Source organism: Budorcas taxicolor, chromosome 4 (genome assembly GCF_023091745.1).
Source record: "Budorcas taxicolor isolate Tak-1 chromosome 4, Takin1.1, whole genome shotgun sequence".
Classification (NCBI taxonomy): domain Eukaryota; kingdom Metazoa; phylum Chordata; class Mammalia; order Artiodactyla; family Bovidae; genus Budorcas; species Budorcas taxicolor.
Window position 1 is genome coordinate 70,032,630 of NC_068913.1, and position 16,136 is coordinate 70,048,765.

A 16,136-nucleotide genomic window follows, 5' to 3' on the forward strand; every position below is an offset into this window, starting at 1 on the left:
CTTATCTTCGGGGGTTGCCTTCCCACCCACATCGTCTCAGGCCTCCCACTGTTGCCCTCCACACTGAGCACAGAGCCCAGTGTTTCCAGGATATAGAATTTGAGGAAGGCCTTCTTGGGGATGTGATATCCTGTCGTCTCCTCCTAACTCCTGCCTCCCAGCCTACAAGTAGCTCATTGCCGAGAGAGGCTTCGTTAGTCTTGCTGAGAGACAGTATAGCTGGGTTTTTACTTTCTTACGTTGGAAATAATTCCAGAGGCATATAAAATCCCAACAATGCAGACTAGCTGAAGCACAGCCAAAGCCCTTGAGCTCATCAGGTAGCCTCTGTTAACTCGGGAGACAACCTTGAGTTTTCCTGGAAGTTTGAAGATAATGCTACCAAAGACTCGACACGGGCTCCAGATCCAGGCAGTGGGTCACCATGGTTCCCAACACCAGGGACAGCCGTGATGAACACATGCCTCCATTGTCGAACAGGGTGTGCTCTTGGCCCTTCTTTCATCATGTGGGACTCTAGGTCTATCCAGAAGGGTCTAAAGGTTGTCCTTTCCTTCTTCCTGCCATCTGCCTGGTTTTTCTCTCCAGTGCCTGAGAAATCATGGGAGTCGTGTTGCATTGGTGCTGTGACATCCGGCCTCTTGGCATTTAATTGAATCTGTAAAGCCACAGGACAGTAGGTCACATGAGCTACAGCAAGCTCCACGTTGTGTCTCGTCCTTAACTGTGGAGCAGTATGTTCAAGCTATTACCCCAAAAGAGGAATGGTACAAGAGGCACGTTGCTGTCCACTTTAGAGGATACTGTGTTTTAGAGACATTGAAGAAAGTCATTAGGTTTTTATTGCTTGGGTATTTCAAAGTACATTTCATATTTGAATTCTCTTAGCCTTCAGTCTGCTTGAAATCTGTGACTGTGCTGGGATGATATGAGACAGAAAAGTCATCTCTTAGTGGTTTATTGTGTAGCCATGAAAAATTCAAGTATTCCTATCCCACAGGCCATTTACTGAGGTGGACTTTACCTCTGGGCAGTGACAGCCAGTGTTCAAGGTTCACATTTTCATTGGTACCATAAGCAAGGCAGAGAAATATCTGGGAGAACTGTGTACTGTAGCCCCTGAAGTTCGTAACATATTTCTTGTTGTAGCAACTTCTGCAAAAAAAAAAAAAATCTCATCAGTGTGGCACATGGTTTAAGGATGTTCTTCTTGGTAGAGTCAGTCATCATCTCCAGTGGCTAGAGTTTCTCTTCTCCGGGTCATTCTGCTAAATGACGTCCTGTCTTCATGAAAAGGACATCGTTTTCCTGCTGTGAACACCCTATGCCCTTGTCATTCTAACCCTCCTGTGGAGTTTTCAGCATTAGACAGTTCCTTTTCTGTCAGGGAGGGAGAAATAATGAAGGCAGCTATTATACTTTTACTGAATGTGGAAGGCTCCCTGGTGTAATTAAATCCATAAAATGGTGAGTCATGAGCACCACACAGCAGTCAGCCAGGAAGCGGGTGAAGGAGCTGATGTTTATTCTCGACTGGCCCCTGATGCTTTTCCTCCAGAGGCAGTCATGCAGACTTCTACTGACTGCGGGCACCAAGTACCTAATTTCGTTTTAAGAACGTGAAGATTTCATGGATGTCCTACAGGTTGCCTAGGGAGACATTAATCTGAGAAAGATGTCTCAGGCCTGGTGGACATCTGTCTGGAGGTTCTACTTCCTTGTTGGTTATGGAGTCTGCATTCCAGAAAAACAGGAGAATCCTGCCTGAGGTGCTTGCAGATAGTAGTGGTGTTGTTACAGAGAGGTATTTGGGAGCTTCTGGATGTCCTTTTTTTCCCCCACCACTCATAATTTGAGGCTATGTGAGCATACGTGTAGCCTAGGGTTTTGGAAGATAGTGGAGTAAGCTCATAAGACAGTATTTCTGTAGGTCCAGTGATCTACGGACAGCCTCAGTTGCATATGTAGTCATCGTAGGAGGCGGAGGAAATGCTGAATTACTGATCTGTTCTCACTTGCGCTGCCAAAAACCTTAAGACCCGACTTGATGGAGCCATTCAGAGAGCCTTTGTCTCTTGTTTCAGAATTTGGCTTTCATAGACTTGCCATGGCAGAGACCCAGGAAGCAGGATTTCTGAATAGTATGTCTCTGAAATTTCTTGGCATAGGAAAAACAATAAAGTGAACATGAGATTCTTAACTTTAACACCAAGAATAAAATTGCCACTACTGTCTGGTTTTAGTCTGGGAGTGGAAAGCATTTGTGAATTGATTTTTCTGCTGTCATTTTTGCCACCCTTGCTCTATGCCACTGTGTCTGCGTCCTCTACCCCCATCACCTGTTACCACACTTTGAAGTTAGCATGTATATCTTACAGCCACCACGTGCAGTAAACACTTTCTGTGCAAAGGTGCTGGAAACAGCATCTGTCATTTCACCAAAGAAGGTGTTATTGCTGAATGCAGCTGGAAGAGTTCTAATAATGAGATGGTTTTAAGCGAGGTTGTAATGAAAAGAAATCTGTGTGAAATGTCTGAACATTTTTCTAAGAAAACAAAAATGTGTTCAGTTTCTTTATAGTTTTACTATAGAAACATTGTTTTTATGTATATTTAGCTCCATCAGTTATGTACATGAGAAACTGGAGAATATATTTATAGTTGTAAAAGTGCATTTTTATGTTCTGTCAGAGAAACACCGCTAGAGAAGGTTGCTATGGTTTTGAATTCTGTCTCTTCAAGGAGGAAAAAAATCCTCTGATGAATGTGATGTTTGTGGATTCTGAACCCGCATGAGAATTTCTGATCAAGAGTCTAGAAAAGTTATAATAAACTCATTATACAATTAAGGAGAAGCATTGTCCTCTAGAATGTGAACCCAAACCTAGAAAAGTGTTCAGAGAATATGAACAATACTCAGTAGATTTTCAAATTGATGGAGCTCTCCAACGGCAACCAATTTGTTCCAGCATTGAAGTGAGCATAATTAACAGAGACTTTCTTTCTTAGGCCGATTAACCGCCAAAAACCATGCCAACATTGTAACTGTAAGCAGTGAAAACCAATATTTATGAGGGGGATTGTGCAGGAGTTTGTGTGACAGATGGACATTTTATCACTGTTGATGTTTGGAATTCTCTTGAAAAGTAATGCAATATCTTGTTATTTATGAATGAATGAACAAATGATTGTTTTGCTGACTGAGGTTTCTTTAAAAAGTACTCTACTAAATTAATCTTTTTCTCCATTTAGCCTCTGTTACATTAGGTTAGGTAGCCTCGTATATTCTGATGCGAAAGCTGAAAAATCGTAATTGTGTTTTTATTTCAGATACAGATCCACGTGTTTTAGAAAAACAAGAATTACAGCAGCCAACCTATGTTGCCCTCAGTTACATTAATAGGTAAGCCATTTTCAGAATTTATAGCAACCTCATATCTGTCACGTTTATTTTTCAAAGGTATCTTTTTAACAGGGTAGGAAAAATGTTTTCAGTCTTCAGATATTTACAGGAGATTATTTAAAATCAACCTCTATATGGAATTTTCTTGTTTCTCTGTTGGGGAGAGGCAGGTTGTAGTTCTCTGTTCATGTGGCAGAAAACATGACTGATTTATAAGCTCATTCTGGAAGTATTTTGTATGCAGAGCTAGAGTATGCTCTTTTGACTTCATAGGGCAGTTTGGGAGATTAATGGATTTATGTGAGTGAAACTATAAAACCTGGGGTAAAGAGGTGCTATATGAATTCAGAACATTGTTGGAATATCAGAATATATCAGGATATAACTAATAGAAATAACTTAATATCAAAATTACATAGTAGCAAGTCCTTTTAGGAAAAACATTTTCAACTGACTCCTCTGTGTCCAGTCGCATGAATTTTTACTGAAACTGCACATGTGAGCACGACCTCAGAGAACTATTAGAACTTATATATCGGGTCTAAAAGAGGACTTGGTGTTTCAGCCAACTCAAATAATTAAGGAGACAGGGATTTTTGAAAAGAACCTGAAATCAACTTATGTTAAGACAACAACCTCTGCACAACTTCCCAAGAGAAAAAGGCAAAGTAAACCTAGCATTGAAGTGAATTTTTAAAGAGAATTAAAAAATCTCTGCCCATCATTCAGTGCTTGAATATCTATTGACTATCCCTTTTTTATATAAGGCAAAGAGTGTTTCTGGTTTCTTGGTGCCAGATCCTTGGTTCAGGATTTGAGGTAGACAGCTGGGAATGAATTATCTGTACTGCTTCATTTTAATGCCTTTTTAGTAAACTAATTACTTAAACGTTGTCTGGAGAGGGCTTTGGAGTCACCGGCCGTGCTCACTTTAAAGTTCTTTTATGAAGCATGCTTTCTAAAGAATTCATTAATGTAAACATCCATTTGCATATCCTCCTTGTGTTTCCTACTTTTCAGTCTGTTGTGAAACTGAGATGAAATAGCTACAGTTTTTCAGTGCCCATAACTTTGGGGATGTTTTAAGTGGAACACCTTCAAAGTCACATTAAATACAAATATATAAAGATGTATGTGCTTTTCTGGATTTCTCACAAACCTGTGTTTCCTGAGGTTAGCATGGGTTTTGAAAAGACTTTAGTTTCTAAATTGTAAAGTGTACATTAGAATTATGTGACTGGAATGTATGTGAAATAGGCTAGTAATATTGAGGAACAGGATAGTCTTATAAGTTAATAAGTTAATCATGGTATTGAATAGGATTTTTTAATAGCGTGGCTATTGTGTTTTGGGTAAAACATGTTATCTATGTATGTACAAAGGTGTGTGCTGCTAAGCCTTTTTCTAATGAGAGTCTGTGGATTTTCACATTCATTCTTCCTGTTTATATCGTCAGTCAGGTTGGCAGCAGGGATCTGCTGATCACATAGGTGTTATACTCACTAAAGGAATAAACACTCTGCTGGGTGTGATTTCAGTGAAAGTGAAGAGCAGGAACAAGGGCCTCAGACAAAAAATCCACCAGAGAATTTGAATTGAGTATGGTAGTTTAGCATTAACTGTGCAGTAGAATGTGCTTAACTCCGAGAGAGCCAGGATGTAATCAGTGCGTGTGAACTTTCTGAAATGAGGCTTCTGTGAGAAAATGAGTCAAAAAAAAAAACCTTTATACATATATACAATGGAATATTACTCAGCCATTAAACAGAATGAAATAATACCATTTGATGGACCTGGAGAATGTCATACTGAGTGAAGTAAGTCAGAGGAGAAGTATTGTATGACATCCCTTATATGTGGAATCTAAAAAGAAATGATACAGATGAACTCACAAGACAGAAAGAGACTCACAGACTTAGAGATTGAACTTCCAGTTGTAGGGTGGGGGCAGGAGAATGATAGGTTTGGGCTGGGCATATACACACTGCTACATTTAAAGTGGATAATCAGCAAGTACCTGCTATATAGCACATGGAACTCTGCTCAGTGTTATGTAGCAGCCTGGATGAGAGGGGAGTTTTGGGGGAGAAGGGGTACATGTAAAGCATGGCTGAGTCACTTCCCTGTTCATCTGAAACTGTCACAGTATTGTTAGGCAGCTGTACCCCAGTTTTACTGTTGTTCAGTTGCTCAGTCATGTCCAACTCTTTGCGACCCCATGGGCTGCAGCACCCCAAGTTTCCCTGTCCTTCACCATCTCCCGGAGCTTGCTCAAACTCATGTCCATTGAGTTGGTGATGCCATCCAACCATCTCGTCCTCTGTTGTCCCCTTTTCCTGCCTTCAATCTTTCCCAACATCAGGGTCTTTTCTAATGAGTCAGCTCTTCGCATCAGGTGGCCAAAGTATTGGAGCTTCAGCTTCATCATTAGTCCTTCCAATGAATATTCAGAGTTGATTTCCTTTAGGACTGACTAGTTGGATCTCCTTGCAGTCCAAGGGACTCTCAAGAGCCTTTCCCAACACGACAGTTCAAAAGCATCATATCCCAATACAAAATAAAAATATTTTTTGAAAACCTCAACCATTTAAAAAAATAACCTTTTGTAATTATAGCCATATGGAGGCATTGTAGAAAATTAGAAAATGTAAGCAAACAAAAGAACTTTATTAAAATATCACATTCCCACCACTCAACTAATCACTAATGGTTGGTTACACCTTAGAACAAACTTTTCAGATTGCTTTTTAAAAATACTACATAATAGCACCTATACTTCAATAAAAATAAATGCATAAATAAACATATGACCTTTAACCAAAAGCTGTACTCACTCTTTTGCAGTCTGCTCAGTTTTGCCACTGATCTCTGCTTTTCCAGTACATCTGCATCTAGTCTAATAGCCAGATCATATGCAGGTTTCCCCAGATGATCTAAACAAGTCCATTACTGTAGTTAATCTGACCCAGTGCCCAATCCAGCACGTCGCATTGCACTTGGATGTTTTGTCCCCACAAGTTTCTTTTAATCTGGTACAGTGACTTTTTGAAGAGATGGGCCACCTTCAGGGTTTCCTTTAGATTGTCTCCATGAGGCCATTTGGCAGGTTCCTCTGTTTCCTTTGTTTGCTATAAGCTGAAAGTTAGATCTGGAGAGGATGTGTCGAACTGGACATATCATTGTATTTAGAGATCTGACTGAGCGACTTCACTTTTGCTTTTCACTTTCATGCATTGGAGAAGGAAATGGCAACCCATTCCAGTGTTCTTGCCTGGAGAATCCCAGAGACAGAGGAGCCTAGTGGGCTGCCATCTATGGGGTCGCACAGAGTCGGACACGACTGAAGCGACTTAGCAGCAGCAGCAGCAGCAGAGATCTGATACAACAGAGAGTTCACCATATCATGTCCTTGCTGGCAGAGAAGCAGGCGTATGTAAGAGACTGAGACATTGAGTCCTGATCTTTAAGTCGAGAAGACTGTGTGTGGAAGGTTGCCTAGGTTAGTAACAACCCTTCTCACTGGGGATTCCTCTGTGGACAGTGCCACGTACATAAGGAAGGACTGAATACATGGTAGACACTTTAGATACTGGTTTGTAGGTGATAAATAAAAACCTGGTAGGTGGGAAGAGAGAGCTGAGCACAGGTGAGCTGCAAGAAGGAAGCCAAGTCTGACCTTAGCAGAAAAATATGCTGAAAGGACCCTTACAGGGACCGGATACTCTAAAATTCCTAGAGGAAAACATAGGCAGAACACTCCATGACATGAATTGCAGTAATATTTTTTTAGATCCGTCTCTTTGAGTAATGGAAATAAAAACAAAAATAAAAACTGAGACCTAATTACACTTAAAAGCTTTTGCACAGCTTTGCACAGCAAAGGAGACCATAAATAAAATGAAAAGACAACGTATGGAATGGGAGAATATATTTGCCAATGATGTGACCAACAAGGGATTAATTTCCAAAATATACAAACAGCTCATATAGCTTAATATCAAAAAGCCAAACAACACAATCAAAAAATGTGCAGAAGATCTAAATAAACATCTCTTCAAAAAAGACATACAGATGGTCTACAGGCACATGAAAAGATGCTCAGTATTGCTAATTATTGGAGAGATGCAAATCAAAACCACAGTGAGGTACGACCTTACACCAGTCAGAATGGCCATCATCAAAAAATCTATAAATAGTAAGGGTTGGAGAGGGTGTGGAGAAATGGGAACCCTCCTACACTGTTGGTGATAATGTAAATTGGTGCACCCACTGTGGAGAACTGTATAGAGGTTCCCTAAAAACCAAAAATAGAGGTGCCACATGATTCAGCAGTCCCACTCCTGGACATGTATTTGGAGAAAACTAATTTAAAAAGATTAATGCACCCCAGTGTTCATAGCACCACTGTTAACAATAGCCAAGACATGGAAACAACCTAAATGTCCCTCAATTGTTACTCATATTATCAGCCATAAAAGATAATGCTATTTGTAGCAATATAGATTAACCTAGAGATTATCATATTAAGTGAAATAAGTCAAACAAGGACAAATATCATATGATATTGCTTATATGTGAAAATCTTTGTACAGTGAACCTTCACACAATATTGAAAAGCAATTATCCTCCAATTAAAAAATTTTTAAATGGTATAAATCAACTTATTTATGAAAGAGGCCCATAGATATAGAAAACAAACTTAAGATTACCAAAGGGAAAGTTGGGGGGAGGGGGACAGGGATAAATTAGGAGTTTGAGATTAACACTATTATACTGAGATTAACAGTATTATATATAAAATATTTATATACAATATATATAAAATATAATATATAATATATAATTATTTAAATATATAATTATAATTAATATTATATATATAATATATACAAAATATTTATATACAATATATATTATATATAAAATATATAATTATATACAATAATATATAATATATATTATATATAAATAGTATAAGGACCTGTATAGCACAGGAAGCTATATTTAATTTCTTATAATAATCTATAATGGAAAAGAATCTAAAAAAGTATATATGTATATATCATATGTATGTGTAACTGAATCACTTGCTGTACAACTGAAACTAACACAACTTTGTAAATCAAAAATCAACTATTTTCCAATTTTTTAAATATCAAACTTGGGGAGGAGTCTTAAGGGCTTTCGATACAAAAGGGAAACATACTGAAATTCACATGAAGTCAGGAGAGATTCAAGAGAATAATAAGGGTTAGGCAGTATAAAAGAGGAGAAGGCAATGGCAACCCACTCCAGTACTCTTGCCTGGAAAACCCCATGGATGGAGGAGCCTGGTAGGCTGCAGTCCATGGGGTCACTAAGAGTCGGACATGACTGAGTGACTTCACTTTCACTTTTCACTTTCATAAATTGGAGAAGGAAATGGCACCCCACTCCAGTGGTCTTGCCTGGAGAATCCCAGGGACGGGGGAGCCTGGTGGGCTGCCACCTATGGGGTCGCACAGAGTCAGACACGACTGAAGCAACTTAGCAGCAGCAGCAGCAGCAGAATAAAAGAACATCAGCTTGATGGCAATATACTGAATAGTGCAGAATACTGAACAAGTGAGTTCTTTTCCCCCTTTACCTCAGGGGGAAATAAAATCTTAATTTTGCTATGCAGTGAATACAGAAAAAGAATTAATATTTTTCTGCTCATGTATCTGTTTATGCACCTCTAATGTTCTTTGGGGCACATCAAAATTGAGTTGAAACTTTCTTTGGTAATGACATTGACTGAAATTGCAGAGTTAGGGTTCCTAAAATGGAGCTAGCTTTTTGGATTAAAAAGAACTGAGTAGAAATTGGAGAGCCTTTGTTTATACCTATTTTAAATTGCTTTACTCATTTGAACATAATGTGTTGAACAAAACTTTAATTCTTTCACCAGCTGGTCTATTATAACACCTGAGTGGATTCATGTCAATGTATGGCAAAACCAATACAGTATTGTAAAGTAAAATAAAGTAAAAATAAAATTTAAAAATAAATAAATAAAATAAAATAAAAATAGTTTAATGAGAAAGAGGAAAATTAAATGAATTAGGGTTGTAAGAGTAGTGCTGGCAGGGGGTAGGGGGGAAGATGGATATGAGTTTTAAAGACAGGAAGTTTTATTAATTTTGTGGCATGAGAAACAATGACAAGTTCATGTTATAGGAAATCTAATTGCTTAGTCTATATAATATTTATATACTTGGGGAAAAAAGGGAAAAGAAAAGCTAGATTTTAGATATGAGACAATATAGAAGAAATAATACTAGAAAGAACAAACGTAACTTTTTATGCCTTGAGCTCTATGCTAAGTATTTTTCACGTTGCATGTTTCATTTAATCTTCACAGTGACCACATGAAGGTACTGTGATGATCTTCATTTTACAGATTCACAGGTTGAAACTCAGATGTTAAGTAACTTGTCCTAGGTCCCCGGATGGTAGGAAATGGAGTATTGGGTTCAGACCTGCACAGTTAGGCTCCAGAACCTGTGTTCCTAATGGTTCTACAATCTTCCATGTTGAAATATCAGAGAGGAAGGTACTAGCTTAGAAAACTAAGAGAATTTGGAAAACTGATGATGAAAAAAAAACCAGGTAGGACAGCTGAGCAGAGGGAATGCAGAAAGACATAAAGATAAGAGTAATTTCTGTGCTGTAGACAGTAGGTGGGTAACAGCCTAATCAAATTAAAACAGTAGGAGACAGAAGAAGCCAAGAAACTGCTGTGAGAGAAGTGACTAGGGACTCCGAAGGGATGTATTGTTACCAAGAGACGAGCTCGAGTGTGCAGGGCACGTGCTGCCCTAGCAGGCTTCAGCTGGAGTGGGAAAGGATGCCTTCGCATCTTAGATTGGGAGAACAGACAGGGCAGAGCGCCATGAGGGCACAGGAAACTGTCCTCTACCTCCTGTCACCAGTAGCAGGTGATAGGCGAGCCTCAGGGTGAAGTCAGGTATCTCTTTACAAAGGTTGATGAGAAGCCCTGGGGTGCACCTGGGTGTTTCCTTCAGGTCATTGTGGCATAGATCAGGCAACTGCCTTGATGTGACAAGATAGCTTATTAACAATTTGTGACTTTCCAGAAATGGGTAACTGGGATGACTTAAAGACATAATAATGAACAAGGCCATGGCTGTTACACTATTTTCTCCCGAAAAAGTTTTAATTAAAATAATTGAAGTCTCCAAATAAACTTAATTTTTAAAATGTGTATATCATTTTGGTATAAACTATAAAGGAATGCTATGCCTGGGCACAAATGGGTACCTTCTTGTACTCAGTGCTTGTCATTTACAATCTAATAAAAATGTAACATTTTCTCATTCCTGAACTACAGCTCTACTCGAATTCTCTTTAAGACTCCTGCACCGTTTGGCACAGTAGTAGTTAGGTTTGACCTCCTCTAAAAATTAATTTTTCCTTAGCTTAGTGTTTGCTATTAAACAGCAAATTCTAAAATAGGGTTCGTAGAGCAGTAATTCCAATGGGTGTTAGCCAGCTCCTCCCTCCCTCCCTGTCTCTCTGTCCCTCTCCCTCTCTCTCACAGACAAAGCTCATTTATTCACAAAAGGGTTCTGTCAATTCATCTGGGGAAGTCCTGAGTTAAATAACATAGATTTCTTTACCACAGGCTTTAATCAGATCCTCTCCTATGCCAAGCTGCATTTTAAGTCTCCAGGAAGGATGGTATAATTTTCATATGTACCAGATCCCAGAGCACTTTTTCTTGAAGCATCTGATGGGACTAGTTCTGCTGTGTGGGGATTCCTAGAGTTCAGTCACTTCCACCTATATCAGCAGCTTCCCTAAGGAACTGGGAAGCCTTTCAGAACAGCCTGCTGTTCTTTTCTGATTCAAAATGCAGGACGTTGCCACTTCCCTCCTGATCAGCTGGGAAAAAGGAGGACAAAATCCTCACCTCTGTGCCAGCTCCATCGCCTTCTACTCTGTGCCTGTTTGAATAGTGATCTATTTGCTTCTCTCAGTCTTCCCAGACATCTAGGTGGCTTCTGTTAAAAATGGAGACTTTTTTGTTTGGAAACAATCCCTGTTTCTCCCTATCCCCATCTCCAATGTCATTCTGCTCTCTCTCTTAGAAATAGACCAATGTAGTGGTGAAGAATGTGTGAGCAAGAGTGAGACAGATAAGGTTTAAATGCTGTCTCTGCCTTGCATGAGCTATGTGAACAGGTTGGCAAGTCTCAGCCTCTGTGTCCTTAACTCTAATAATAATACCTTCCTAACTGTGAGTGTGAAGTCAGTATGGACAAAGCACATATAGCAGGGCCTGGGACATAGGAGGTGTTGTGTAAGTAATAGGTCTTATTATTCTTTATATTCTTTATCTATGCTGAGTCTCCCTTTTTCCTATCGTCAGTAATTAAAGGAACAACTGCAGAGGAAGCATAGTTTTGGAGCAGGGCCAGCACATTCCCCACCAGGAAATAGGCTCCACAAGGGCAGGGATACTTCTGTCTCCCACAGCTGTGTCCCCAGCTCCCAGAGCAGTGTCTGGCTCATAGTAGACTCTCAGTAAATGTTTATTAAATGAATGAGTATGAATTTGTATTAGGAACGAGAGAGGGACTAAATCATTAATTCTAGGGACCCTTCTATGAGACACCAGGAAGCTCTGCTTCCCACATGAATTGAAAGGGCTATGTGATAAAAATGGAGTGGAGGATGACTTTTATTCTGCATCCATATGGAGTACAGCATAAAGTATGCTAAACATTGGCCATCGCTAGTTCTACCATTGTAAACAACTGGACTGATAAGATGATGGTTTTCAGGCTCAATAGGAGAACATCGAGGACGATAGGCAGGACAAAGTTGATTGCTGAGAGAAAAGAAACTTAGAGGTGATCCCCATGGCCATCTGGCTCACTGCAGGACAGTTTCCGTACTGCAGTTGAGTGACCTAGAACCCAAAGAGTGAGAACAGAGTTGGGGCAACTTGAGCTGCTGGAACCTGTAGCACAGGGGCCTGGAGATGAGGTATCAGTGCAGAAAGGGGCCACAAAAGTCTGGATGAGGGTCCATGGCTGAGGGTGGATATGTTCAGGGTAAGACTGTGTCTTACTAAAGGACAGCAGCTCCAGGAGTGAGAATGGAACATCCACACCAGAGGTCAAGCAGCCCTGTAGGCATTGCATTCTAGCCAGCATGAAAACAGCAACCTGTTAACCCCCTGGTCTTTTAACTGAGGCATCGGAAAGACTCACATTAGAAATAAGGACTTTGTCCTAGAGTATGACCAGCCCTAGAGACACCCTAACTGCTCCTAAAATCAAGACTCCTTAAGCTCTTCAGAGGAGACAGTTTGGAGGTCAGTCCTGAAAAGTAAAAAGAACACTGGGCTTTCCATGGCCCTGTTAAAGCATACGTGTAGGCCTACACAAGTTTAGCATGATCACCCTGATACTGAGCTATCTTCTAGAATAAAAATCAATAGTCTTCGTAGAAATTAGGCAGATACATAATGTCTAATATACAATGAAAAATTACTAGACATGAAAAACATAGGAAAATCTTACCCTTAGACAAGGGAAAAAAACAAGCAGTCAATAGACACCCTCCCTTAGATGGCTCAGATGTTGGATTTAGGAAACAAAGACATAAAAGCAGTCATTATAAGTGTGTTCAAGAACATAAAGGAAAAATATACTAAATAAGAGGTTGTTTTGAATGAAAACAAAATTAGTCTGGATGCCTTTTTTTTTTTAAAGAAATTCTCCTACCAGATTCTGAACTGCTTAATGAAAGCTTTCTTCCTCTTCTCACTTTCATTCCCACTCCAAAATCTCACCTAATTCCCCCAGATCCTCACTCTACTTGTTGTTGCAGTTGGACTCGTTTCTGCCAGATTATAGTCAGTCATAACCTCATAAAAAATGTTGTAATTGGCCAAGTGTGTACTGCCCTTCTATTTATGCTATACAAACAAGCCTGAAACATTTGACTTTTTTTAATCTTTCTGAAAGCAGTGGTTGTGTGTGTGTGTGTGTGTGTGTGTGAGTGTGAGTGTGTGAGAAACCACCTGTTTGTGGTCTTCTGAGAGCAGTCATATTTATTACAGTACAAGACATGCTTTCCCATTCCCTCCTTTGTCCACCAGATCTGAGGTTCTGCTGCGTGCCCCAGCCCCAGACTGCAGTTCGTGGCCTAATGCATGCTGTAAACATGTTGCATGCTGTCAGATCTCAAACACCAGACATTGTGCTACCATTTTCTTAGCCTAGGTTTTTATGAACATCAGTTGAAACAAAGCCATGATGGCTGCCTGCCAAATTTCCCTTGTAATATCTCCTAATCTGGTATGCCTTGCTCACTGTGTTTTGCAAGAAGCATGTGCTCTCAGGAGACATTGGGAAGCCAGAAAGAGCCTTTATGTGACATTTTGGCTTGCTCCAACAGAATTAGCTTGTGCTACTGGCATGAAACACATGGTAGGAGAGGTGAGTCTTGGCAGAACTGGGCGATATGATTCTCTTCTTAGGTACCAGGCCTCCCTGCATAACTTACTTGTCATCTACAGTTAAGGCAATCAGTATTTTAAAACAAACTGCTTATACAACTCAAATCATACCAGGGCATGTTTTAGTCTTTCTTATGTTTATCAGTCAGTATTTGCAACTGTTCTTTTTGTGCATCTTTTAAGTCCATTTCAAAGCAGCATTACATTTTTTTGAAAATCTTCAGACTTCCCGATTGAAAGAGACTGAATGATAATTGAAAGCATCTAGAAATAGTCTTAGATTTCCTCTTTCTCCCCCATTTGTAGAAATTCATTTCTTGGACTTTTTCCTAAGCAAGATATTTTCAGTATCTCCTACTGTGATATTTCCCTGTGGATCAGGGTCTCTAGTGCACCCGCTTCTTTGGGCCCTCTTCCTGGTACCGCATTTACCTGGAGACCTCTAGAATCTCAGCCCTTTCTTACCTACCTTCATATTTGGGCTGGTTGTCGGATATCAACTTCGAATTTACCAGTTTAGTTGAATTCCCTCCTTCCAGGGACCTTGCCCACTCATTATCTCCAGTCTCAGCCTTGCTGCCCAGGCTCGCTGCTGAGAATCACTAACGTGCCTTGCAGCACGATGTGTCTCACCACAAACACAACCTTTCTAACCTCAGCTGGACCCTCAAGACAGTCGTGTAATGCTTTCAGCCCAGTTAAAACCTTGCTAAACTTATCATCATCTTGGTAGACGTGGCATTATCGACCCAGTGGACATGAATTTGAGCAAATTATAGGAGATAGTGAAGGGCAGGGAAGCCTGGTATGCTGCGGTACATGGGCTTGCAAAGAGTTAAGACGACTGAGTGACCGAACTAGTAGACTTAACTAGTCAGTTTCAAGTGTTTCCCATTGTACCAGCGTTCCCAAAGGAATTCCCAGTCCCCTCCTTAGCAGGTGATCTTCCTTCCTGTACTGAGAAGATGGAGACCATTTCTGCATCCTCTTTCAACTTCTCTTTTCCATCTCCACATTCATCTGGATTTTTCATCCATGTTCTATTCAGTCTTACTCTCCCTCGTGCAAAGCTGGCACCACAGCCTATACTCCACATCTGCCTCTCATCTCTGTGGCCTCAAACCTCTTAATGTCTGGCTTCATTTAGTCACACTTCATGTATCCTAAGATCTCGTCTATCCTAAGCATTCCCTGTCCATTTCTATTTTCTTTTGATGGATAATATGGCGTCTTCCCTGAGACCTTCCCCTGTTTGGCCTACCGAGTTTGATGCCCTTGTCCACTTTGTGTTTCTGAAACCCTTTCCCCCTTGTGCCCATTAACGTGTTCTATCCTGGTTCTTCTCCTGCCTCTTTGCCACACAGGCAGATTTCTCCCTAAGTTTCGTCCCTTGTACTTTGCTTTTCCATTGGTATCCACTCCATTCCTACAGGTTAGCTCTCACCTCTGTGGAAAGGACTTCTGACCCCCTAATCCTAGGTCTCCTCCAGTTTTCATTTCTACCTGCCCGTTGGTACATGCGTGTTTAGTGCAGGTTCAACTCATCCAGTGCTGGATGCATCGTTTCACAACTCTCTCCAAAACAGCTTCTCTTTTTTGGGTTAGTAAAGTTGTTTCATGATACCTATTCATTCATTGGGCTCCTGTGGTGGCTCAGATGGTAAAGAATCTGCCTGCAATGCGCGAGACCTGGGTTTGATCCCCTGGAGAAGGGAATGGCAACCCACTCCAGTGTTGGAGTATTCTGTGAACAGAGGAACCTGGCGAGCTACAGTCCATGGGGTAGCAAAGAATCAGACACAACAGTGCCTAACACACACACACACACACACACACACACACCCCCCTAGGAAGCTTCAAGTTTATCATTTTCCACCCATTGGTTTCCCTCACTCCCATTTCCAAATAACCAGGTGCCAGATCTGTGCTATCTGCATCCTCATAACCTTTTTGAACTGTTCCCCTGCTACTGTCCTTACGTGAAACTCTTGACTCCCTGTTTTGGATTATCCTAAGAACTCACTGTTCTCCCTGCCTGCCTCCACCCTGAGTACCAGCTGCCATCAGAAGATGGGTCAGAAGTGTCAGTCATCAGCATCAGGTACAGAAACCTTCCATGCTTCATTCTCAGCTTGCTGCATTCTCCTCTTTTCTCCACTATTCCCTGGCTGGACAGTTGTCCTCTTCAAGGTCGACTTTAATGCTACCTATTTTATGAAG

At 40.5% G+C, this 16,136-nt stretch overlaps 1 protein-coding gene across 1 annotated transcript in view; it reads left to right on the forward strand.

Annotated features, from left to right (window-relative positions):
- The window catches only part of JAZF1 (JAZF zinc finger 1), a 331,735-nt gene that overhangs the window by 177,308 nt on the left and 138,291 nt on the right, over positions 1–16,136 (forward strand). The window contains exon 2 of the mRNA XM_052638820.1: positions 3,331–3,403. Coding sequence (XP_052494780.1) covers positions 3,331–3,403 — 73 coding nt within the window. The remainder of the gene's footprint in view (positions 1–3,330; positions 3,404–16,136) is intronic.